This window comes from Microcaecilia unicolor, chromosome 8 (genome assembly GCF_901765095.1).
Source record: "Microcaecilia unicolor chromosome 8, aMicUni1.1, whole genome shotgun sequence".
NCBI lineage: Eukaryota > Metazoa > Chordata > Amphibia > Gymnophiona > Siphonopidae > Microcaecilia > Microcaecilia unicolor.
Window position 1 is genome coordinate 57,951,332 of NC_044038.1, and position 27,269 is coordinate 57,978,600.

At 47.4% G+C, this 27,269-nt stretch overlaps 1 protein-coding gene across 3 annotated transcripts in view; it reads left to right on the forward strand.

Annotated features, from left to right (window-relative positions):
* The window catches only part of ABCA3 (ATP binding cassette subfamily A member 3), a 338,890-nt gene that overhangs the window by 50,643 nt on the left and 260,978 nt on the right, over positions 1 to 27,269 (forward strand). For all 3 annotated transcript variants that reach the window (XM_030211949.1, XM_030211951.1, XM_030211950.1), the window contains exons 6-8: positions 4,709 to 4,968; positions 26,709 to 26,825; positions 26,969 to 27,089. In XM_030211949.1, coding sequence (XP_030067809.1) covers positions 4,709 to 4,968; positions 26,709 to 26,825; positions 26,969 to 27,089 — 498 coding nt within the window. The remainder of the gene's footprint in view (positions 1 to 4,708; positions 4,969 to 26,708; positions 26,826 to 26,968; positions 27,090 to 27,269) is intronic.

Consider the following 27,269-nt stretch of genomic DNA (forward strand, 5'->3'; position numbering starts at 1 on the left):
CTGGAGTACTAGGGACTATGCCTTGACTTCCCCAGACAGAGAAATTAGGACCCTGTATTCTTTTGGGAGAAAGATGTGTGAGGCTTCAATGCTGATCTCCCATATTCAGTCATTCTACTACTACTACTACTACTTATCATTTCTGTAGCGCTACTAGACGTACGCAGCGCTGTACACTTGAACATGAAGAGACAGTCCGTGCTCGACAGAGCTTACAATCTAATTAGGACAGACAAACAGGACAAACAAGAGATAAGGGAATATTAAAGTGAGGATGATAAAATAAGAGTTCTGAACAAGTGAACAAGGGTTAGGAGTTAAATGCAGCATCAAAAAGGTGGGATTTTAGCTTAGATTTGAAGACGGTCAGAGATGGAGCTCTTCACAAGCATTTACTTGTGAAACTCGGTACGACAGCTGTCAGACTTAGTTGATGCGCTCCCTCCTGAGCAGGCCGAGCCTTTTCGCCAGTTGGTCAAGCAGCAGAAGGCATGTCCGCAAGTTCTTGGGCAGGGGCACTTAAACGCTTTTGATGTGGCATCCAGGATTTCTGCTCAAAGTATAGCAATGCGCAGACTCTCGTGGCTGCGTTTCTGACTTGGAACGTTCTGTTCAGCAGAGGTTGGCGGATGCCCCTTGCTGGGGGGGTATAATCAAGAAGCACACTGATACTATTTCTCCTCTCTCCTGCCGGATGCCTTCTGCATCCACCTCCTCATCTAGGATGTTTTTTTGGCAGGTCAAGGTGCGCTCCCTACTACTACTCTAGGCGTAGGAACACTCCTTCGGCTCGTCATCCTGCTTAGATTCAACTCCAGTGCGCTTGTTCTCATCAACAGCATGCGCCTAAGGTCCCTGCTGCTTCCCAGTCAGAGCAAGGGATGAGTTTTTGACTGGCTCCAGCAGACCATAGCCGCAGTAAAAGGGTCCATCCCGGACGACTTGCTGGTCTGGGGGAGGTTGAAATTTTTTCACCAAAGGTGGCGTCTCATAACCTTCGACCAGTGGGTTCTTCAAATAGTCTCTGATACACCCTCAGTTGGCTTTCCAAACCCCCAAATTGCCCATCGAGAGCTCATTCATTCAGCTCTCAGCACAGGCAGGTACTTGCAGAGGAACTCTCCACCCTTCTCAAGGCCCATGCGGTCGAACCCGTTCCACCAGGGGAAGAAGGGCAAAGATTCTATTCCAGGTATTTCCTTGTGCAGAAAAAGACAGGGGGATGCGTCCCATCCTAGATCTTAGGGCCCTGAACAAACTTATAGTCCGAGAAAAGTTCAGGATGGTATACCTGGGCACCCTTCTCCCAATGATTCAGAAAAATGATTGGCTATGCTCTCTGGACTTAGAGGATGCATATACTCATATTCCGATACTTCCTGCCCACTGATAATATCTTCGATTTTGACTGGGAACACATCACTTTCAGTACTGTGTGTTGCCTTTTGGCCTTGCTTCACCTCCCAGGGTCTTCACTAAGTGTTTAGCTGTAGTTGCAGCATCGCTAAGCAGACTGGGAGTCCATGTGTTCTCATATCGCGACGACTGGCTGGTAAAGAGCACCTCAGAGGACAGTGCTCAGGCGTTCATGCAGATGACTATTCGGGTGCTGGAACTACTATGGTTTGTTTTAAACTACCCCAAGTCCCATCAACACCCTGTCCAGCAGTTGGAGTTCATAGGAGCCCTGCTCAATACACAGAAGGTTTGAGCTTACCTCCTGGAAGCCAGAGCAGACAATCTTGTTTTGCTGGCATCCAAGGTTCGAGCCTCTCAGCAGGTTACAGCTTGGCAGATGTTGAGATTGCTAGGCCACGTGGCTTCCACAGTATACATTACACCCATGACACGTCTTCACATGAGACCAGCTCAATGGACCCTGGCTTCTCAGTGGTATCAAGCCATGGGAAATGTGGAGGATCTCATCCAAGTGTCCCCAGAGCTTGATCACTCCCTTCAGTGGTAGACAATTTGATCCAATTTGACTCTGGAACTTCCATTCCAAATTCCTCAGCCACAAAAGGTGCTGACGACAGATGCCTCTTTTGTTGGATTAGTGCTTATCATCAACGTGTAGAAGCTAAACCTATCTCTGGACAGCCTTTAGTTATTTGCTTCATGAGAGGTTTGCTTTTGTGAAAGCCCTTTCAAACCTCCACCAATGTCATGGGATCTCAACGGGGGGGGGGGGGGGGGGGGGGGGGGGGGTGCGCCTCGAAACGTTGCTTGGACATGAAGGATGCCATGAATAGAAAAAGTTTTGGAACCACTGAATTAGACTATCAGAATGGTCCAGCCAAAGTAACTTTTATTTTCTTTATTTAGCCTGGTAACACTTGTAGCAACTGTTACTCCTTCCTGAATTTGCGCAGAATTCCGCAGCCGCCAAGAATTCAAACTTTTTGCACAGAATCTGCACTCTGAGGAAAATTGCCTCCTCAAGCCTCAGTGGGGCCCTCCCCAGCCCTCAGTAAAGGCTGGCTAGCTGGCTCCCCCACCACCCCTGAGCCTCAGTGGACCCTCCCCTTGGTACCTGAGCATACACAGGTGGTCTAGTGGCTCTGAACATGAGTTCTAAGCCTAATAAAAAGGGGAGCAGTGAAGTCGGAAATTCATCTATGGATGGACGCATCGCATAGAAAGACCGCTCCTGGTCACCAGACTCTGCCATCGCTGAAAAAGAGGCTTCTCTCAGCTGATGTAAAAAGCCTGGTTGATGTAATGACCAGTGATGTATGTATAGTTTCTTTTCCTGGTCTAGAAACTCCAAGCTTTGCTTGGATGTAGTGACCAGTGATATGATGATTGTTTCTTTTTAACTATAGATAGGTATTGTTTCTTTTCAGTTATATAGCTTAATCATTGTATATCTTAGACAATAATAAACCTCTAATAAAAGTCTCATTTACCTAATATGAATTCTAAAGAATCCACAAAAATTGAGTAGTCTGTGTCAGTGGGTCAGGCTGTAAATCCAGTCAGAACACTAGGTTAATCTTGTCATCTGAAACAAGCTAAGAAGGCAGACCCAAGGCTATGAAAAGACCTGAAGTCGAATTGTAATGGTCCAAGGCAGCAGTGATGATCTAAGTCAGCTGACTGGCCACAATGGCTTCTGGTATTTTTGACAGGAGCAGAATACTAGCCACTGGTCTAAAGTAGGCCCATAAATTAATCTGGCTGAAGTGTTCTGAATTAGTTGAAGTTTTTAAAATAATTTAACAGACATACCTGAATATAGCACATTACAGTAATCAAGAGATGGCAGTATTAACATCTGGACTTAGCATAACTGGTTGATCAAAGTAGGACCTGATCAATCTTAACTGTCGCAATTTAAAGAGGGGACAGCGAGCAAAACCTGTCACTTTTTTCTTGTTTGCTTGAGGTAGGTGTAGAATCTTTGGGAACATATACAACTCCTTTCCTCTTTCTGCTTCCCAGGGGTCTCAGGACTTTTGTTTGCTAGTTGGGAGCATCCTGTCTGCTTTATATTCTAGTGCTGTAAGTACTCTGAGGCAGCCTCCTTTCTGGATAGTTTCTTCATGCCATGAGTCTTGCTGATACCTGCCCAGCCTGAGGAGGATGCATCCTGTACTGCTTTTCATGCTGTCAAGGACAAGGTCTGTCACAAAACGCCTAGCCACCCACCTGGGGTTATCCCATGGCCCCTTAGAGGGTCTATTCTCAACACAGGTCAGGTCCACCTGCACCTGCCGCTTGTGCTCTACACTACCACCCTACTCTCACCAACTAGGTCACAGCCTCCTCTGGACGAGTCTCCCACTCTCAAATTATCCCCCGTGATTTCTAGGTTACTGGGTCCACACTCCCAGTGGTCTCTCAGTTCCCAGAAAGCACTCACAGACCCAACACACAAACCACCAGGATTCCTTATCAGTCCAGACAGGCAGAGTCAATAAACATTTATTGCCTTAAAAATGAACAAAATAGTGCAATTAGCAAGCAATAACAGGTAACTGAAATGTGGATCAATTATAACACTAACTAAACATTTGCATACTTCCTAGAAAAGTACCTGGAAAGATCAGAATATATAACTGTTTGTTTACTGATCCTCAGCAAAGAGATTCTGCTCTCTCTTTTCTCCCGAGCTAAGACTGAAAGCAAAATCAGTATCCTCTAAAGGAAATGAGCTCCTGGGCCATTCAGAGCCCAGCCAACAAGATTTAAAAGTATATTGCTGCTTGCTTCCTGCTTTTGTTAATGAAAAAGAACATTCAGTTCCCTATAACAGCTTTACAGCATAAAAAAAAAAAAAAAAAAAAACACCACCTGCTGGCCAAATAGGATAAATACACTTCAGGACATAATCAAAGCAAGAAAATATCCTTTACATTTTATAGGCTTAAAACACAGTTTTTTCCACACATGCTATTTATGTTTTTGAATTCAGAGTGATCCTGCCTGTATAGTCGGATCCTTCCAGGGCTCTTAGTACTGCAAGGGAAAATAGGATTATGTTGGAGAGAAATTCTAGGGAATTTCATGCACTGAGGACTCCAGAAAACCGTAGATCTTTTTGAAACGCTCATGCTGGAGCAAGTCTGAGATGTTTTATGGAGGATAGTGGTTAAATGATTGAGCCAACTTCCTGAACAACTCTAGATCTGTCATATACTGGCTGTTATTAACTGGCTGCATTCCTGTAATACTTTTGTCCCTCTCCTTCTCTGTTCTACTGCAGGTTATTTCCGAGAAGGTTTCCTTGCAGTGCAACATGCGGTAGATAGAGCCATCATGGAATACCACGCCAACACCTCCACATCAGTACTACTTTCCCAGGTTACTGTGGTCATTCGACGCTTCTCCTACCCAGCGTATGTCGAAGACCTCTTTCTGTTTGCCATCCAGAACCAGCTTCCCCTGCTACTCATATTAAGCTTCACCTATACCTCACTCAATATCGCGCGGGCTGTGGTGCATGAGAAGGAGAAGAAGCTGAAGGTACCATTGCAGAAATGCTGCAAAACTTGGATTTTGAATGTCATGTGTGTGTTTGAATATCTTGGCTTGGACTTATAGAGGACAATTCCATAACAGTGCATCTGGTAGGAGCCTATTCTATAAAGGAATATAGGCGCCTACTTTTCTTTACAGTATACTAGCCTAACGGGTATATATGTGCTAGTATTTAAGATGATGATTTTTTTTGCCATTCACAGAGCTGTTATGTATGTTGGCACCTTAAGTGCTGCAGATATCTAGATAACTTTCAGAATTCTCTGTTATACATGTAAGTTTGAGCTTCATCCATGTGTACATCTGCCTCGTAGTTACGCGCTATATAAGTTATATGGTTATTTACAGTCTAGTGCTTGGTCAAAATTTTGGCAGTCATGTATGTACACATGTACATGTAAATGCCATTCCTTGTCAACAGAGCAAAATAATCCATAAACTTATGGGTTATGCATCTACCAGCAGGTGGAGACAGAGAACAGAAACTGAACTGTGATATAGGACAGAATGCATTTTGGTCAGTCAGTATTCTCTATCTCCAGCAAGTGGTGGACGATCTCCCATCAAGTTTTTTTTTTTTTTTTGGTTACATTTGTACCCCGCACTTTCCCACTCATGGCAGGCTCAATGCGGCTTACATATTGTATACAGGTAATAATTTGTACCTGGGGCAATGGAGGGTTTAAGTGACTTGCCCAGAGTCACAAGGAGCTGCCTGTGCCTGAAGTGGGAATCAAACTCAGTTCCTCAGGACCAATGTCCACCACCCTAACCACTAGGCCACTCCTCCTGGTCTCTTCTTAGAAATTTGGCTCTTGTTCTATTTTGGGGGGATAAGGCTGCTGCTGGTGCCTCCTGGAGTACAATTGGAGGTGTCAGACCCCCCTCCCCTTCCCCACTTCTGCTGCAAGCTTCTCCTTCCTCATTAAACAAAAAAAAAGCGAGAAAGCAAATTCCAGACTCCACAGAGTTTATCTGCTGTGGACAGCTAAACTGTGTAGGAGTTTGAGAAGCACTTAAATCCACTGCTGTGAGAATGTTCCACAGAGAAGTGCTTACCTCCTTTATAGCAAGGCTTTGGAGATGCTAAATATTTCTTCTCTGTGTTCTCAACCTGCCTGTGTCCCTAATTCAATGATGGCTAGTACAAAGAATCCTCCTCAATCATTCCCAGTTCATGAAGCTATGGTTGTATAGGGGACATAATTTCCACCTCTTCTGTGTATGCTTGTATCTGGAGGTTATTTGACTCGTGTTGTTCAGAGAGGGCTACTACTCCCTTTCATTCATCATTGCTTCAGATTTTGGCCTTCCTTCAGGATGGATTTAAGAAAGGCCTAGCCTATAACTTGCTCAGAGTATAAGTGGCTGCGCTATCCAGTTATCGAGGATGTCTAATCAAAACTTAATTGATGGCTCATTCGTGTGATTAAACTTTACATAAGTATTGCCATACTGGGAAAGACCAAAGGTCCATCGAGCCCAGCATCCTGTTTCCAACAGTGGCCAATCCAGGTCACAAATACCCGGCAAGATCCCAAAACTGTACAAAACATTTTATACTGCTTATCCCAGAAATAGTGGATTTTCCCCAAGTTTATTTAATAACGGTCTATGGACTTTTCCTTTAGGAAGCCATCCAAACCTTTTTTAAACTCCGCTAAGCTAGCCACCTTTACCACATTCTCTGGCAACGAATTCCAGAGTTTGTTTCAACATTTTTATTAGGATCAAGCAGACACAGTGCAAACAATGACATCAAATAATAGATATACGTACATAAGCTTATATTTAGTTCGCACCCTCCAATATAAATCATCATCTCAGTAACATTTCTGTATAGTATTCCCCACCCCCCTAAACTCTCCACCCCCCCCCCCCCACCAATCATCTATCCCCCCCCCCCCAAGCCTAATAACTGAACATCTCCATAATAGGGTGCTAAGCACCCCTATTGAACATACGAGAAAAAATATATATATAATTCTCTTTTTCTTTTCCCCTTTTCCCTTCCTTATAGATCGAATTCCAGAGTTTAATTACACGTTGAGTGAAGAAACCTTTTCTCCGATTTGTTTTAAATTTAGTACATTGTAGTTTCATCGCATTCCCCCCTAGTCCTAGTATTTTTGGAAAGCTTCACATCTACCCGTTCAACTCCACTCATTATTTTATAGACCTCTATCATATCTCCCCTCAGCCGCCTTTTCTTCAAGCTGAAGGGCCCTAGCCGCTTTAGCCTTTCCTCATAGGGAAGTCGTCCCATTCCCTTTATCATTTTCGTCGCCCTTCTCTGTATCTTTTCTAATTCCACTATATCTTTTTTGAGATGCGGCGACCAGAATTGAACACAATATTCGAGGTGCGGTCGCACCATGGAGCGATACAAAGGCATTATAACATCCTCTTTTTTTGTTTTCCATTCCTTTCCTAATAATACCTAACATTCTATTTGCTTTCTTAGCCGCAGCAGCAGCACACTGAGCAGAAGGTTTCAACGCATCATCAATGACGACACCTAGATCCCTTTCTTGGTCGGTGACTCCTAACGTGGAACCTTGCATGACGTAGCTATAATTCGGATTCCTCTTTCCCACTTGCCTCACTTTGCACTTACATTAAACGTCATCTGCCATTTAGACGCCCAGTCTCCCAGTCTTGTAAGGTGCTCTTGTAATTTTTCACAATCCTCCCGCGATTTAACGACTTTGAATAACTTTGTGTCATCAGCAAATTTAATTACCTCACTAGTTACTCCCATCTCTAGGTCATTTATATGTTAAAAAGCAGCGGTCCCAGCACAGAGCCCTGGGGAACCCCACTAACTACCCTTCTCTATTGAGAATACTGACCATTTAACCCTACTCTCTGTTTTTTTTAACCAGTTTTTAATCCACAGTAGAACACTACCTCCTATCCCATGACTCTCCAATTTCCTCTGGAGTCTTTCATGAGGTACTTTGTCAAACGCCTTCTGAAAATCCAGATACACAATAGTAGGTGGGAAAACGTGGGATACAAATGCAACAAATAAATAAAAATATCAACCGGCTCCCGTTTAGCCACATGTTTGTTCACCCCTTCAAAGAAATGTAGTAGATTGGTGAGGCAAGATTTCCCTTCACTAAATTCATGTTGACTTTGTCTCATTAATCCATGCTTTTGAATATGCTCTATAATTTTGTTCTTACTAATAGTCTCTACCATTTTGCCTGGCACCGACGTCAGACTCACCGGTCTATAATTTCCAGGATCGCCTCTGGAAAATTTTTTTAAAAATCGGCGTTACATTGGCCACCCTCCAATCTTCCGGTACCACACTCAATTTTAAGGATAAATTACATATTTCTAACAATAGCTCCGCAAGCTCATTTTTCAGTTCTGTCAGTACTCTGGGATGAATACCATCTGGTCCAGGAGATTTGCTACTCTTCAGTTTGTAGAACTGCCCCATTACATGCTCCAGGTTTACAGAGAATTCATTAAGTTTCTCCGACTCAGCTTCAAATACCATTTCCGGCACCGGTATCCCACCCAAATCTTCCTTGGTGAAGACTGAAACAAAGAATTCATTTAATCTCTCTGCTATGGCTTTGTCTTCCCTGATCGCCCCTTTTACTCCTCGGTCATCTAGCGGTCCAACTGATTCTTTTGCCGGCTTCCTATTTTTAATATACCTAAAAAATGTTTTACTATGTGTTTTTGCCTCCAACGCAATCTTTTTTTCAAAGTCCCTCTTAGCTTTCCTTATCGGCGCTTTGCATTTGACTTGACATTCCTTATGCCGTTTCTTATTATTTTCAGTCGGTTCCTTCTTCCATTTTCTGAAGGATTTTCTTTTAGCTCTAATAGCTTCCTTCACCTCACTATGGTTATCAATAGAAATCAAACAAAATAAAACATGGAAAAGAAAATAAGATGATACCTTTTTTATTGGACATAACTTAATACATTTCTTGATTAGCTTTCGAAGGTTGCCCTTCTTCCTCAGATCGGAAATAAGCAAATGTGCTAGCTGACAGTGTATATAAGTGAAAACATTCAAGCATTACTATGACAGTCTGACAGGGTGGGAAGGAAGTATGCATGGGGACATCAAAGCATATCATTGATATTCTAACAGGATGGGTGTGGATAGGTGAGGGGAGGGTGATCAACAGAGACATACAGCTTTATGGTTTATAATGGGCTAGGAACCCCAGATCCTTGTTAAGTCCTTTCTGTTGGGTGTTAAAATATTCAGTCATTCTGACTTCAAAGGTCTTACGTTCTTGTATGGTTTTAAAGTTACCTTTCAGGATTCTCACTGTGAAGTCACTGGTACAGTGTCCTGGTCCTGTAAAATGCTGACCAACAGGCGTGGGAGCCCTACTGGCACCAGTATTGTTCATGTGATGTCTATGTAAATTGAATCTTGTCTTAAGCATCTGGCCTGTTTCTCCAATATAGCATCCTTAGTTACATTTTTTACACTGAATGATATATACCACATTGGAAGATGAGCAAGTGAAAGATCCCTTTATGTTGAATATCTTTCCTTTGTGGATGACTGTGGGGTCCTGTGAAATATTTTGGCATAGTTTGCAACTGGATAAATTACAGGGAAGTGTGCCCTTCTGTTCCTTTTCAGTCTGTGATGTATCAACTTGGATAAATTGGAGGCGCTGCCCTCCTCACAGCAGGTCAGGAGACTGTGGAACACTGACTTCCCAATAAGATAGGCGGTTAACTCGTTTAAATATCTGGGGATTAGGTTGACAATGGACGTGAGTACCTTATATCACAGCAATATTACGCGTCTCGTGGAAGATACTAGAGGACAGCTGGAAGGCTGGAGAGCTCTGCCACTCTCGTTGACAGGGAGGATAAATCTGATGCAGATGGTTCAGTTTCCCTGATGGTTATATGTACTTCAGAGCCTTTCGGTGTGTATGTTAAAAAAAGACCTACGCATAGTAAACAGAATGTGGAGTAGATTCTGTTGAGCAGGGAGAAAGCCCAAAATTCGTTTGGTGGATATGATGGGATCTTGGAAAAAGGGGGGTTTAGGGTTACCAGATTTAAAAACATACAATCAGGCGTGCCTATTGAGACACTTGAGCGACTGGCGGACCTGGTCGACAAGCTCCCTCCGGAGCAGTCCAGGCCTTTTCAGGAGGTGGTCAGGCAGCTGAAGGCGTGCAGAAAGTTCCTGTCCAGGGGTATCTATGACACCTGTGATGTGGCATCCCGAGCTGCGGCCCAAGGTATAGTGATGCGCAGACTCTCCTGGCTGCGTGCCTCTGACCTGGACAACCGCACCCAGCAACGACTGGCGGATGTCCCTTGCCAGGGGGATAACATTTTCGGCGAGAAGGTCGAGCAGTTAGTGGACCAACTACACCAGCGGGAAACCGCTCTCGACAAGCTCTCCCACCGGGCGCCTTCAGCATCCACCTCTGCAGGTGGACGTTTTTTCCGGGCCTGGCAGGCTGCTCCCTACGCCTACAACAAACGTAGGTACACCCAGCTGGCCCGAAGGCCTCCTCAGGCACAGGGACATTCCCAGCGTGCTCGTTCCCGTCAACAGCATGCGCCTAAGCAGCCCCCTGTGCCTCCACAGCAAAAGCCGGGGACGGGCTTTTGACTGGATCCATGGGAACATAGCCGCCATCAAAGTGTCCGTGCCGGACGGCCTGCCGGTCGGAGGGAGGTTGAAAGTTTTTCACCAAAGGTGGCCACTCGTAACCTCCGACCAGTGGGTTCTCCAAATAGTGCGGTGCAGATACACCCTGAATTTGGCCTCCACTCCACCAAATTGCCCTCCGGGAGCTCAATCCTTCAGCTCCCATCACAGGCAGGTACTTGCAGAGGAACTCTCCGCCCTTCTCAGCGCCAATGCGGTCGAGCCCGTGCCACCCGGGCAGGAAGGGCAGGGATTCTATTCCAGGTACTTCCTTGTGGAAAAGAAAACAGGGGGGATGCGCCCCATCCTAGACCTGAGAGGCCTGAACAAATACCTGGTCAAAGAGAAGTTCAGGATGCTTTCCTTGGGCACCCTTTTACCCATGATTCAGAAAGACGATTGGCTATGTTCCCTGGATTTAAAGGACGCTTACACTCACATCCCGACACTGCCAGCTCACAGACAGTATCTCAGATTCCGTCTGGGGACACGGCACTTTCAGTATTGTGTGCTGCCCTTTGGGCTCGCCTCTGCACCACGCGTGTTCACAAAGTATCTCGTGGTGGTGGTGGCATACCTACGCAAGCTGGGAGTGCACGTGTTCCCTTACCTCGACGATTGGCTGGTCAAGAGCACCTCAGAGGCAGGAGCTCTTCGGTCCATGCAGTGCACTATCCACCTTCTGGAGCTGCTGGGGTTTGTGCTAAATTACCCGAAGTCCCATCTCCAGCCAGTCCAATCTCTGGAATTCATAGGAGCGCTGCTGAATTCTCAGATGGCTCAGGCCTTTCTCCCCAAAGCAAGGGCGCAGAACCTTCTATCCCTTGCCTCTCGGACCAGAGCGTCTCAGCAGGTCACAGCTCGGCAGATGTTGAGACTCCTGGGTCATATGGCCTCCACGGTTCATGTGACTCCCATGGCTCGCCGTCACATGAGACCTGCTCAATGGACCCTAGCTTCCCAGTGGTGTCAAGCTACCGGGAATCTAGAAGATGTCATCCGCCTGTCTATCAGTTGCCGCAATTCGCTGCACTGGTGGACCATTCGGACCAATTTGACCCTGGGACGGCCATTCCAAATTCCGCAGCCTATGAAAGTGCTGACGACGGATGCATCTCACCTGGGGTGGGGGGCTCATGTCGATGGACTCCACACCCAGGGGCTGTGGTCCCCTCAGGAACAAGATCTCCAGATCAACCACCTGGAGCTCCGAGCGGTCTGGAACACGCTGAAGGCCTTCAGAGATCGGCTGTCCTACCAAATCATCCAAATTCGGACAGACAATCAGGTTGCAATGTATTACATCAACAAGCAGGGGGGCACCGGATCTCGCCCCCTGTGTCAGGAAGCCGTCGGAATGTGGCGTTGGGCTTGCCAGTTTGGCATGCTTCTCCAAGCCACATACCTGGCAGGCGTAAACAACAGTCTGGCCGACAGACTGAGCAGAGTCATGCAACCGCACGAGTGGTCGCTCCATTCTAGAGTGGTACGCAAGATCTTCCGAGAGTGGGGCACTCCCTCATTGGACCTTTTCGCCTCTCAGACCAACCAGAAGCTGCCTCTGTTCTGTTCCAGACTACAGGCACACGGCAGACTGACGTCGGATGCCTTTCTCCTCCATTGGGGGACCGGCCTCCTGTATGCTTATCCTCCCATACCTTTGGTGGGGAAGACCTTACTGAAGCTCAAGCAAGACCACGGCGCCATGATTCTGATAGCGCCTTTTTGGCCCCGTCAGATCTGGTTCCCTCTACTTCTGGAATTGTCCTCTAAAGAACCGTGGAGATTGGAGTGTTTTCCGACTCTCATTTCGCAGAACGACGGAGCGCTTCTGCACCCCAACCTTCAGTCTCTGGCTCTCACGGCCTGGATGTTGAGGGCGTAGATTTTGCTTCGTTGGGTTTGTCTGAGGGTGTCTCCCGTGTCTTGCTTGCCTCTAGAAAGGATTCCACTAAAAAGAGTTACTTTTTCAAGTGGAGGAGGTTTGTCGTCTGGTGTGAGAGCAAGGCCCTAGAACCTCGTTCTTGTCCTGCACAGAACCTGCTTGAATACCTTCTGCACTTATCAGAGTCTGGTCTCAAGACCAACTCAGTAAGGAATCGCCTTAGTGCGATTAGTGCTTACCATCACCGTGTAGAGGGTAAAGCCATCTCTGGAGAGCCTTTAGTCGTTCGATTCATGAGAGGCTTGCTTTTGTCAAGGCCCCAGTCAAGCCTCCTGCAGTGTCATGGGATCTCAACGTCGTCCTCACCCAGCTGATGAAACCTCCTTTTGAGCCACTAAATTCATGCCATCTGAAGTACTTGACTTGGAAGGTCATTTTCTTGGTGGCAGTTACTTCAGCTCGTAGAGTCCGTGAGCTTCAAGCCCTGGTAGCTGATGCTCCTTATACCAAATTTCATCATAACAGGGTAGTACGCCGCACTCACCCCAAGTTTCTGCCAAAGGTGGTTTCGGAGTTCCATCTTAACCAGTCAATTGTCTTGCCAACATTCTTTCCCAGACCACATACCCGCCCTGCTGAACGTCAGTTGCACACATTGGACTGCAAGCGAGCGTTGGCCTTCTACCTGGAGCAGACACAGCCCCACAGACAGTCCGCCCAATTGTTTATTTCTTTCGACCCCAATAGGAAAGGGGTCGCTGTCGGGAAACGCACCATCTCCAATTGGCTACCAGATTGCATTTCCTTCACATACGCCCAGGCTGGGCTGACTCTTGAGGGTCATGTCATGGCTCATAGTGTTAGAGCCATGGTAGCGTCAGTGGCCCACTTGAAGTCAGCCACTATTGAAGAGATTTGCAAGGCTGCGACGTGGTCATCAGTCCACACATTCACATCACATTACTGCCTCCAGCAGGATACCCGACGCGACAGTCTGTTCGGGCAGTCGGTGCTGCAGAATCTGTTTGGGGTTTGAATCCAACTCCACCCTCCAGGACCCGATTTTATTCTGTTCAGGCTGCACTCTCAGTTAGTTGTTCTTCGTAGGTCAATTTCTGTTATGCCCTCACCGTTGCGAGGTTCAATTGACCTGGGTTCTTGTTTTGAGTGAGCCTGAGAGCTAGGGATACCCCAGTCGTGAGAACAAGCAGCCTGCTTGTCCTCGGAGAAAGCGAATGATACATACCTGTAGCAGGTGTTTTTGAGGACAGCAGGCTGATTGTTCTCACCTACCCTCCCTCCTCCCCTTTGGAGTTGCGTTTTTCCTCATTCCTTTGCTTGTCATTCAACTGAGCGGGAACGGTCGCGCACGGGCGGGAAGACGGCCGCGCATGCTCGGTGGGCATGCCCTGCATGCGGGACCGCCTGCAAAGTTTTCTTCCGGTTGGTGGGGGCTGCCGTGGACGTCAATCCAGTCGTGAGAACAATCAGCCTGCTGTCCTCGGAGAACACCTGCTACAGGTATGTATCACTCGCTTTCTGTGGTGTGTTGAGATCTAAAGTCATGTTGCATTTTATGTAGGATGTTGTGTTATCTTTCTCCACCTGCTGGTAGATGGGCTTAAAGCCCTAAGTTTCTGGATTTATATGCTATGGCTAAAGGAAGGAAAAATGTCTCTGAGGACATGCAGGCTGAAATATTCTCACACATGGGTCTGTGGTCCGCATACAAATGTAGCAAAAACAAAAAGATTTGTCAGAGCCTTCTGGCGCGTGTGCAGCGACACACCACGAATGCGCGGACTGAGTTCCCGCCCGCCTTAGCACATACCTCAGTTTTCTGCGTGAGGAGCGACAGCATTTTCTGTGGCTCCTCTCTTTGCCTGGGAAAGAGCCTTCTCAGTTTAAGTTTCCTTTCTTTTCGATAGTGGCCGTCTTTTAGGCTGCGTGGTCGGGTCTCTCCCTTTTTGTGCCTTTTTTCTCGGCACAGTCGAGCAATTTGATTTCGCCGGTGCATTTTTTCCTTCCATGTCATCGAAGACTCCCAGCAGCTTCAAACATTGTACTCTGTGCAACCGGACCATCTCGGACACAGATACCCATTCCTGATGTATCCAGTGCCTTGGTCCTGACCATAGTCGAGCTCGTTGTGTCCTTTGTCTTCGTTTGAAGAAAAGGACTCAATTGGCTCGAAGCCCAGAGAGAGAAACCTTTTGGGGCTCGGTCCGGTCCTTTGATATTGGCATTGGAACCGAGGTCGGCGGCATCGACATCAAGGGACGCATCGACGTTGGGAGTGGAGGTAGGCATGGCTGCTGAGAGGCCACAGCACGCTGGGAATAGTGAGGCATCGAGCAGATCTTTGCCTCCCTCAAGGTCTCCTGCTGTACAGACCCCTCGGGACTGTCCATCATCAGACCTGATCCTGAGGCGACGTGGGAATTCGACGTCGTCCTTTTCGGCACCGGGGAGCCTCGGTGAGGTGCATCGAACGAAGTCTAAGAAGCACCAACACCTTTTCCCCTCGACACATGGTGCTGAGAGCTCCGGGGTGTCGAGGGATTCGTCACCCGAGAAGTGTCGGCGCTGGGGGGACTGCTCTCCCTCCATACAGGAGGTGCCGACGCGTCAACCTCTCAGCAGTCCAGTTCCTGCTCCTGCGCCTCAGCAGACTCTGCCACAGACTGCTCCACTGGCCCCTCAGCCTTCTCCGATGGCGGCTCTCGACGAGCGCATCTGGGCCCTGCTTCCAGAGCTTCTGGAAGGACTGCTGCCTCAGTCTGCTTCAGTATCTGGGGTGCTTGTGCCTGTCATGTTGTCTGCTGTAGCGGCGCCTGGCCCTCCACCTGTGGTGAGGTCCTCGAGTTCAGTGGCACCGGTATCAACTGCCACCCAGGTCATTTCCCCATCGACTTCGGTGGAGGAAGCGTCACTGCAGTTCATGCAGGCGTCTGCTCCTCAACATCACCATTGGGACCATAGGTCCTCGGCGTTGAGACAGGCTCAGTTTCAGAGGTCCCTGAGGGAAATGCTTTCCGATACTGAGGAGGAGCGCTCGTGGGAGTCAGTGGAAGATCCCAGATACATTTCCTCTGATGAGTCCCGTGGGATTCCCTCTGAACCTTCCCCTCCACCTGAAAGGAGACTGTCTCCTCCTGAGAGTATCTCCTTTTTATCGTTTGTAAGGGAAATGGCTAACGCCATTCCATTCCCTGCAGAAGTGGAGGATGAGCCCAGGACTGAGATGCTCAAGGGCCTGGACTACACCTCTCCACCTAAGGAGGCAGTAATGGCTCCTTATAGAAGAAAGACAGTCCCTGCTCAAAGAGCTTATAATCATAATCATAAGGTAGTCCAGGAAGTCCTTATGCAAAACTGTTCATTCCCTCTGGTCTCATGATGCCCAAGAAGACTGATTCCCAGTATCAGATCCATGGTGAACATGGGTTGATGAGGTCTCAGTTACCCCTTGTGGTGGACTCCGCCCTCAAGAGAGCCAAGAGTACTAGAAAGTATGCCTCGGTGCCCCCAGGCAGAGAGGCTAGGACCTTGGATTCTTTTGGGAGGAAGACGTATCAGGCCGCTATGCTCACTGCCCGTATTTAATCTTAACAGCTCTTCATGAGCATTCACTTGTGGAACTCGGTGAGACAGCTGTCTAGTTTGGTCGATGCCCTCCCTCCGGAGGAGGCCGAACCTTTTCGCCAGGTGGTCAGGTAGCAGAAGGCGTGTTATAAATTCCTGGCCAGTTTGCTTATGACACTTTTGATGTAGTATGTAGAATCTCTGCTCAAGGTATAGTGATGCGCAGACTCTCATGTCTGCGTATCTGTGACCTAGACCATTCGGTCCAGCAGAGGATGGCGGATGTACCTTGCCGGGGGATAACCTTTTTTCGGAGAGAAGGTAAAAGAAAACCCTTGGAGCTGACGCTAGGCCAAATGGCAATACGCGGTACTGAAAGTGCTGCGTTCCCAGCCGAAATCGAAAATACTTCCTGTAAGCCTCTTTCAAGTCCAGAGAGCATAGCCAATCGTTTTTCTGAATCATGAGAAAAAGGGTGCCCAGGGAAACCATCCTGAACTTTTCTCTGACTAGGAATTTGTTCAGGGCCCTAGTTTTAGGTTCATTTCTGTTATGTCCTCGCCGTTACGAGGTCCAATTGATCAATGTTTATTGTTTTGGGTGAGCCTGGATGCTAGGGATACCCCATGTGTGAGAATATTTCAGCCTGCTTGTCCTTGGAGAAAGCGAAGATACTTACCTGTAGCAGGTATTCTCAGAGGACTGCAGACTGATTGTTCTCACAATCCCACCCACCTCCCCTTGGAGTTGTTTATTTGTTTATGCTTTTGGACTTAACTGAGGTATGTGCTTGCGCGGCAGGCGGGAAGTCAGTCCGCACATGAGTGGTATGTCGCACGCCAGAAAGCTCTGGCAAATCTTATTGTTTTTGCTATATTTTTATGCTGATTCCTGGGCCGGCGCGGATCACCGACCCATGTGTGAAAATAATCAGCCTGCTGTCCTCAGAGAATACCTGCTACAGATAAGTATCTTCACTATCAGGTAAGATGTAATTTTTCCTTATTGTAAACATTTATGCAAATAACCCAATTGCTGGTACTTGCCCCTGAGAATTACTGCTATATAATATAGGCAAGAAGGAATATGAGTGCAATTACTTAAGGAGGAAAGACTTCAGAAACTCTGTATTCACTGTATGTAACCGCGAATTACAGACCATCATCAATCTCAAAACCCCGATCAGCTCCCTGAAGGGCAAAATTTGGCGTTGAGGGCAGAGCTCCCGATGAAGCGTTTGGGAAACAGAAGCTTTCTGTCGAGCACACCCTCCAGTCCACGCTATAGCCCAGATAGGTGTTTTTGGTATTTGATAAAAAATAGAATACCATTCTTATTTTTTTTTTTTTTGTTACATTTGTACCCTGCGCTTTCCCACTCATGGCAGGCTCAATGCGGCTTACATGGGGCAATGGAGGGTTAAGTGACTTGCCCAGAGTCACAAGGAGCTGCCTGTGCCTGAAGTGGGAATCGAACTCAGTTCCTCAGTTCCCCAAGACCAGAGTCCACCACCCTAACCACTAGGCCACTCCTCCACTCAAAGTATTGATTCAGTAGCGGAGGTTTTGACTAATGAGGAACCTGTATCATGATCTCTATAGTGAAATGTGCTTGAGATTGATGCCGGTCTGTAATTCACGGTTATATACAGTGAATACAGAGTTTCTGAAGTCTTTCCTCCTTAAGTAATTGCACTCATTATATTCCTTCTTGCCTATATTATATAGCAAACATTTATGCATGTAATCAACACCTATGTTATAGATTTATCCCATAGGGTATTTCATATATGTGGCCTGTTATAAAATTTTGACTGGTATAAAAGTAAGCTTCCATATCATCATGCTGATCAATCCATATACTGGTGGGTTGTGTCCATCTATCAGCAGGTGGAGATAGAGAGCAATTCTTTTGCCTCCCTATATGTGGTCATGTGCTGCCGGAAACTCCTCAATATGTTCTCTATCTCAGCAGGTAGTGGTCACACACAGCAGCAGCTCTGGCTAGGTCTCCAAGCCTAATCTTTAGGTTTTGTTGAGTACCTGGGGTTGAGGGCTCTTCTTGAGCAAGTGCAAATCTGGTGGTGCCAGGTCCCTCCTTTTCTCCCCCCTCCCGCTGGCTCCGTTTAAAAAAAAAAAAAAAAAATTGACGTCCTTTATTTCAACGTTTATATCAGCGTTTATTGTAGCTGCTCACTGGGACACCAGTTCGTTACAGCTCGGAGCGAGAGGCAGGTAATTTTACCTTTTTATAGCGGGCAGGGGGTTCCCCGTTCAGTCTCCACGTGGCTTATGGTGTCGGAGGGCGAGGGCGCGAAGATTCGCTCCCCGGACCGCGTGTGTGCATCTAGCGGGGATGCGGGGGTTTTCAAAGCCTGAATCGCCTTTCTTGGACATCAGTTTGGAGTCCGGTCAGTGTCCCGGTTCTTCCTCCGGTGCGGCGGTTTTTCCCGCCATAAGCGCCCATCCCTCGCTGCTCGCCCACTCCATGTTGGCCGGCCACTCTGCTCGGACGGCTTCTTCTTGGGCCGCCCTCGAGCTGGGAGACGTTAATGCTATGGTCGCCCTTGATTCGGGCGACGGCAAGAAAGCGGCGAAAGTTAAGCGCCATTCTTCCCACGCGGTTCCTCGGAGTTTCGCGCCGGACGCCATTTTGGATGCGCAGCATGTTTCTCCCCCGCTCTTGCGAGCGCCGGTTGAGGGTGCGTCTAGGGCCGTGGCCCAGGCGACAGAAGTGCACAGTCTAGGGGGTTTCTCCCCTGAGTTCTTTTTGCTGCTGCATCAGGCTTTTCTTATGATAAATGCTGCCCTGGCTCCCCCCTCTGATCAAGGGGCTGAGGCCTCCGGAAGCATACGCCCTCGGGTGGACTTCCAGGCCCTAGAGGACTCGGTCTCCTCTGATGTAGATGAGGGCAGCGTATCTGAGTTCTCCCAACGGTCCTTTGGGGATTCCTTGGAGGAGACGGATTCCCGCTCGGATGGAGCGGATGAACCCTCTGCAGCACGGATCTTTCGCTCAGAGGATTTGCCCAACCTGTTAGTGCAGGCCATGAGCATTTTGAAGAGTTCCTCTCCGGAGGACGTCTCTCCCTCAGCCTCTGCCATTATGCGGGGGACTAAGCGCCTGCCTAGAACCTTCCACGTGCATGATTGCACACCTTGATTTCGGCTCAGTGGGATTTCCCAGAAGCGAGCCTTAAAGTGGCTAGGGCTATGTCCCGCCTCTATCCTCTGCCTGAAGGTGAACGGGAGGCCTTTCTTGGGCCTACCGTAGATTCTTTAATCACTGCGGTGACTAAGAAAACGGCGTTGCCAGTGGAAGGTGGCACGGCCCTAAAGGACGCCCAAGACAGGAGTTTGGAGGCGGCTTTAAAGTTGTTCTTCGAGGCGGCTGCTTTAAGTTTACAGGCCTCAATTTGTGACTCCTATGTGGCCAGGGCGTGCCGGACGCTTGCGCAGTGGGCTTCCCCCTCGGATCCTTCCTTGAGGGCTGACTGGCCAGCCCTGGAATCGGGCTTGGCCTACTTGGCAGGGTGGCTGTATGATGTCTTGAGAGCCTCGGCTAAAGGTATGGCTTAGACAGTCTCTGCACGGCGGTGGCTTTGGCTGAAGCATTGGTCTGCTGACCACGCCTCTAAGTCTCGCCTGGCTAAGTTGCCTTTTAAAGGCAAGCTGCTCTTTGGGGTCGAGCTGGACAAAATTGTGACCGATCTCGGCACGTCTAAGGGCAAGAGGTTACCGGAGGTCAGGGCTCGGGCCAATGGTGCCCGCCCCGGTTCCTCCAAAGGACGGTTTCAGGAAGCCCGTCGGTATTGCCCGGGCAAGTCGAGCTCCTCTGCCCTCTCTTCCATCAAAAGGAATTTCTCCCCCAAGCAGCATTCCTTTCTCGTACCCAATGACGGGGCGCTGGTCCATGGCCCAGAGCAGATTGGAGGACGCCTATCCTCGTTTCTGGGCGAGTGGACCAGGGTAACTTCGGATGCTTGAGTGCTGGAAGTCATCGGAGACGGCTACAAGCTAGAGTTCTGCCGACCCTTAAGAATCGGGTTTGTGCACTCTCCCTGCAAGTCTCCGGTCAAGCTGTGGCAGTGCAGCAGACTTTGGACAATCTGATCCGCCTGGATGCGGTCGTTCCAGTGCCAGAAGATCCTCTGGCAAGGGACGTTACTCCATTTCTTTGTGGTACCTAAGAAAGGAGGTTTTGTCCGGCCTATCCTCGACCTCAAGGGGTCAATCGGGCTTTGGAAGTTCGGCACTTCCGAATTGAGACTCTCCGCTCTGTTATAGCGGCAGTACAGGCAGGGAAGTTCCTGGCATCCTTTGACATCAAGGAAGCTTACTTGCATATTCCCATCTAGCCTCCTCATCAACGCTTTCCGCGTTTTGCAGTTCTGAGGACACTCCCAGTTCAGAGCCCTCCCTTTTGGGTTGGCTACTGCTCCGCTTCTCCAAGTTATGGTGGTCATCGCGGCCTTCCTACACAAGAAAGGAGTACAAGTCCATCCTTATCTGGACGACTGGTTGATTCGAGCCCCCTCTTATGCAGAGTGCGGCAGAACTTCAGACCGAGTGATTGCTCTTTTGAGCTCCCTGAGGTGGATCATCAACTGGGAGAAAAGCCAGCTGCGCCCGACTCAGTCCCTGGAGTATCTGGGAGTTCGATTCGACCCCCAAGTGGGCAGAGTGTTCCTGCCAGACAATCGGATTGTCAAGCTTTAGGCTCAGGTGGACAAGTTCCTAGCAGCCTCTTCTCTTCGGGCTCGGGACTATGGGCAGCTGTTGGGCTCTATGACGGCCACGATGGAAGTAGTGCCCTGGGTCAGGGCCCATATGAGACCTATACAGCTCTCTCTGCTGCAGCGATGGACTCCAGCTTCGGAGGTTTACGCTGTGCGCCTTCCCTTGGATCCAGCGGTGCGCAAGGCGCTGAGCTGGTGGCTGAGGCCAGACAAGCCGTCCGCAGGAATGCCTCTTGTGACCCCGGAGTGGGTTTTTCGTCACGGCGGACGCCTCTTTGTGGGGCTGGGGAGCCCACTGCTTGGGAAGGACAGCGCAGGGGCTCTGGTCCCCTGCAGAGACGGAGTGGTCTATCAACCTCCCAGAACTCAGAGCCATTCGGTTGGCGCCTTTGAAATTTCTCCCGGGCCTGGCGCTGAAGCCAGTACGGGTCCTGTCGGACTATGCCACGGCTGTGGCCTATGTCAATCACCGGGGAGGTACCAGGAGTGCCCCTCTAGCCAAGGAGGCCATGTAGCTATGCCTGTGGGCGGAAGCAAACCTGGAACAGCTGTCGGCGGCCCACATTGCGGGAGTCATGAATATTGCTCAGGCGTTCTTGGACATCACGAAGCACTGGGGCCAGCCGAGCCTAGATTTGATGGCATCTTCAGCCAATTGCCAAGTGCCGCGCTTTTTCAGCAGAGGACGGGACCCTCGATCTCTGGGAGTAGATGTTCTTCTCCCACAGTGGCCGACTCAGGAGCTCCTCTTTGTGTTCCTGCCTTGGCCCATGTTGGGCAGGGTGCTAGGCCGGGTGGCAAAGCATCCGGGCCCATAATCCTGGTGAGTCCGGATTGGCCCAGACGTCCCTGGTATGCGGACTTGATCAGGCTCTCAGTGGACGGACCTCTGCAGATGCCAGCGGAGCGGAGCCTGTTGCATCAGGGTCCCGTGGTGATGGAGGATCCCTCCCCCTTTGGTCGTACGGCCTGGCTATTGAGCGGCAGCGTCGGAGCAAGCAGAGCTTCTCAGACAAGGTCATCGCCACTATGCTCAGAGCGAGGAAGCGCTCTACTTCTACTGATTATGCCAGGGTTTGGCTTACCTTTGCATCGTGGTGTGAGGCAGGCTCACTTTCTCCCTTCACTGCTCCAATTTCATCAGTGTTGGCGTTCCTGCAAGAAGGTCTGGAAAAAGGCCTGTCGCTCAGTTCCCTTAAGGTCCAGGTAGCGGCTCTTGCCTGAAGGGTGTTTCCCTGGCATTGCAGCCAGTTGTGGTGCGCTTTCTCAAGAGAGTTATTCACCTGCGCCCTCCTCTGCACGCAGTGGTACCTGCGTGGAATCTCAATCTGGTGCTAAGAGCCTTGCAGAAGCCACCTTGTGAACCCTTGTCGAGGGCATCTCTGAAAGAATTGACGTTGAAAGCAGTCTTTTTGGTGGCTATCGCTTCAGCCAGAAGAGTTTCCGAGCTCCAGGCGCTATCATGTCGAGAGCCCTTTCTGCAGTTCACTGAGGCAGGAGTGTCTATTCGCACAGTGCCTTCCTTCCTGCCCAAGATTGGTCCTCGCTTCCATGTGAATCAGCAGCTCTGTCTACCCTCCTTTCGTAGGGAGGACTACCCAGAGGAGTACTCTGCTCTCAAATATTTAGATGTGAGACGAGTCATCATCAGATACTTGGAAGTGACCAATGATTCCGGAAGTCGGATCATCTGTTTGTGCTGTTCGCAGGTCCTCGTAAGGGTTTGCAGGCTGCCAAGCCTACAGTGGCACGATGGGTCAAGGAACCCATTGCAGCGGCTTATGTGGCCGCAGGGAAGATGCCGCCTATCCAGCTGAAGGCTCACTCCACTAGAAGGCGGCCTCGATGGCAGAGACCGAGTCCGTCTCCTTGGAAGAGATTTGTAGGGCGGCAACTTGGGCATCGGCTCATACCTTCTGCAGACATTACCGCTTGACTGTGGCTACTCGGGCGGAGGCCCGGTTTGGAGCTTCAGTGTTGCGGTCAGGGATTTCTGTGTCCCGCCCTGAGTGAGTACTGCTTCGGTACATCCCACCAGTCTATGGATTGATCAGCATGATGATATGGAAGGTAAAATTATGTATCATACCTGATAATTTTCTTTCCATTAATCATAGGTGATCAATCCATAGCCCCTCCCAGATATCTGTACTGTTTATATTCTGGTTGCATTTCAGGTGCAAGTTTAGTCTTCGGTTCCTGTTCAGGAGGACTTTGTGTTCAAGTTTTTTCAATTGGATTCTTCAGGAGTTGAGACGATTTTGTGTTACAGTGAGCTGCTGCATTCCTCTCCACCCCGTTTTACGGGGCTGGATTGATACCTAAATTCTGCCGGCGCTCCCTCCCGCTTCGTGCGGCTGTAGGGCAGCTTTGTACCCCTCCCGCTTCGGCGTGTTAGGGTCAGTCAGCTCCTCCCGCGGTTGCGGTTGCAGGATAAGCCAGATCTCCCCGCATTGGCGGGTGTGGTGTCCCTCCCCCGCTCCGCGGGGATGAGCTGGACGGATTCCCCTCCCCCACTTGTGTGGGGATGAGCTGGGTTAATTCCCCTCCCCCGTTTCGGCGGTGTTGAGCTGGGCAGAGTGTCCCTTTGTGGGTGTAATTCTCTAAGTGCTGAGTCCTGCGGATGGAGCTTTGATATCGACATACTGAGGAGTTTCCGGCAGCACATGACCACATATAGGGAGGCAAAAGGATTGCTCTCTATCTCCACCTGCTGGTAGATGGACACAACCCACCAGTCTATGGATTGATCAGCTATGATTAATGGAAAGAAAATTATCAGGTATGATACATAATTTTACCATGTTGATACGATGTTGCGTAGCCATGTACAGGAGTGGAGTTTGGGTGACGTGAGCAGAGTTCGCAAGTATTCTTGTAGCTTATAAAATATGTTAATTTATATGTACACTTGAATCTAAGTGCAGACATTTTTGCTAGTATTCTGTAAAGATACATAAGTGCCCATGTGTCTTTATAAAATAGCACCAAAATAGGCACCTGCCTTCCCTCTTGAGCTAGGCACCCCCTTATAAAATTACTCTAATGGGGGTAATTTTATAAACTTTTTTAATGCATAAAAGGGTAACTTGCATAAAAGTATGCATGTTGACAAGAAGGTGATACTTCTATGCAGTCTGTGTGCAGGTGTGTTGTGGAGCGAAGTTTGAATGAAGTTGCAATTTGTATGCAGGTGTCAATATTGGCAAGCCCGGTTGAGTTACAATTTCTGCCAGTTTTGTGTTCTTCTTTGTCTCTTATAGGCACCAGGTAAGAAATTACCAAGGGCTTTTTTTTTCACTTTATGCAAATTTATATAATAATACAAAACAAACATCTTGAGCAGAAATTTTCCAAAACATAGGTACAAATTCAGGAAATCACAACTTCCAAAAAGGAAAACTTAAACCAAAGCAAGTGGGAATCGAAGAAATCCAGGTCCCAGAGAGACAAATTTTGTTAATACGAAAAAGGAACAAACTGCATTTACCAGACAATATATCGATCATCCAAATATTATAATCACTCAACGTGTGATTAAACTCTGGAATTCATTGCCATAGAATGTGGTAAAGGTGATTAGCTTAGCAGAGTTTAAAAAAGATTTGGACAGCTTCCTAAAGGAAAAGTCCATAGACCATTATGAAATTGGACTTGGGGAAAATCCACTATTTCTTGGATAAGCAGTATAAAATGTTTTGTACTTTTTTGGATCTTGCCAGGTATTTGTGACCTGGATTGGCCACGGTTGGAAACAGGATGCTGGGCTTGATGGACCTTTGGTCTGTCCCAGTGTGGCAATACTTATGTACTTATGCACATAAGACTTAGTGGCTGTAACTTATCACTGTTCTGGATTGAATAAAGACACGTAATTGTGATCTTTCAAAGAAGACAAGGGCCTCCCTATTCTAAATTATGCATTTACATGGAGATCGTGTAAAATAAAAACAAAAAACTAGGCCTTTAAGGAGGATACTTCTTGCCTCAAAGCAAGAAATTGTTTCCTCCTTTCTTGGGTCTTTCTAGAAACATCAGGATATATACGCAACTTTCTACCAAGAAATTTTAAAAATAAAACTAAAAATGCATTACCTAGTTTTACCCTAGACAAACCCAAAGGAAACTACCAACGTCAGTCTTTTAGTAACTAGCTCTCAAAAAGATTCTAAGAGACCAGTTTTATCGGGAGAAATTCCAGACAGATCTCCAGGTATTCTTTCTTGCTTAGATGATGAAACATAGTAAATATTGTTCAGAGGAGGGCATAGGAAATTTCAAAGTTTCCCTCAAATATCTAAAAAATAGATCCTTTGGGGTCATAGCCAGGACAGTTTAATAAGAGGGTGCCTAGGTGAACAGTCCAAAATAGTGCCTATTTTAATCACATTTTATAAAGGCAGTATGTGCCTTTTATGAAATAGGTACTCAGAACAAGCACTACTAGCGTGCAAATTACAAAGCTCACATTTACATCTTCTCCAAAGATGCTGTAAATTTGTGCCTGTATAATATGTGTCCAAAGTATTTTATAAAATTCATGCGTACATCACAACTCCTTCTCTAGTCTACACTTATGCATGGTCCATGTAAAAGTATGTGCAGTATTTCAGCAGGCATATGCCTCTTTCTGCTTGTAAAACAGGCTTTACACACAAACAATGCTATATAAAATGACCCCCCCCCCCCCCCAAACAATGTTTGTTTTAAATAAAAAAAAAATCTAGCAGAGTAAGTGTTCTGGAGAAATTGATGCTCTGTTTCGAGGTCAGCAGGAGCCAAGGAGAGCTTGGCATCCAGCTGAGATGCAGCAGCAGATAAGGACAACTTTGGTGTTTTATCTTGGAGTAAGTAATAAGAAAGCTAATTAAGCATTCTAGTTAGATTCAGTGGTGGGCAAGGGAAGCTTAATGCCCTGTACATTATCAGGCTTTGGGTCCTTTTCAGAATCATTGCGAGTACACTTTAAATTACTGAAGGGTTTTATGTAACATTATTTGATTCGCTGTCATCAGTGATAGCTCCCTACATGTCCTCTCTATTAAAATTAAGATCTGCGCCTGAAGGGCCCAGTGGTTGCTGATGTGAAACTTTCCCTTACCTGGGAATGGATGCTAGTGAGCAAAGCTCCACAATTTTATATAATTTGTTTCTGTAATTAATTCAATTCAAACTTTCTTTCATTTTAAAAGAAATTGAAAAGCTTTTTTTTTGTATCAATAAATTTTTATTGAATAATTTTATAAAGAGAAGATACAATAACCTTGTAACATAATGAAGAAAACATGACCTCAACAAAACATCCCCCCCCCCCCAACCACCAACTAGAAAAAACAGGGACGGTCAAGGTTGATTCTTCAATGACCATTGAAAAGAACCATTAAACTCCCTTTGGAAAGCTTTCTTTTCAGTTAAATTACCCTTGACAAAATGATGGCTCAAAATCTATTTTAGTTGAAGAAGCCTGCTTTCCTGTGGTTTAAGGTGTTGAAGTTTTCAGGAATATTTGTGCTTATTCACTAAGGGGCCTTTTTTCTAAAGCTCAGCGTGTTTTAATGGACATTAGCATGCACCAAGTACCACATGGCTCATAGTTAGTTATAGGACACAACATTTAGTGTGTATTAATATCTGTTAGTGCATGCTAAACTTTAGTGAAAGGTTCCCTAAGTTTAATATTGAGAGTTGGGTAAGGGTGGATTTGGATATTTGCTAAATAAGGGTGAGGTTGAAATGGACATTCAAGTCATTATACCATTGCGCAGTAAAAGTAGTAATATAAGAACAGATTTTAAATTAAATTATTAGTTATGAATGTTTCCAGTTTAATCATTTCTTTGGGTCTCTTCCAGGAATATATGCGCATGATGGGGCTCAGCAACTGGTTGCACTGGAGTGCATGGTTCCTAATGTTCTTCCTTTACCTGCTCGTGTCAGTCTTCTTTGTTACCTTGCTATTCTGTGTGCAGGTTGGTACCAACAAGATTGCCATTTTCATCAAAACAGTTTGAGCTTTGACAGAATCTAGAATATATGTTAACAGAGGTAATAAAACTAGAGGCCCAGTGAATTCATACAAATAGCCCTAAACAAACCTGTCTTTGTTTTAAAGATGAGTAAGCAGGGGGCAGTCCTCGCCAACAGTGACCCCTCCCTGGTTTTCGTGTTTCTAACAGTCTTCTCCATCTCCACTATCTTCTTCAGCTTCATGATCAGCACGTTCTTCTCCAGAGGTAAGGCAAAGCACCCCTACACTGTTCCCCCCACAGCACTACCTGCTTCAGATGTTTTCAGAATTCATGGTGGGGGATATTTAGTTTCAATTTGTATCACATCTGTCTTGAGTAAACCTTTGCTCAACATGTTACAGTACATAATTAAACATAATGTATATTTTTAAATCTTACATATAA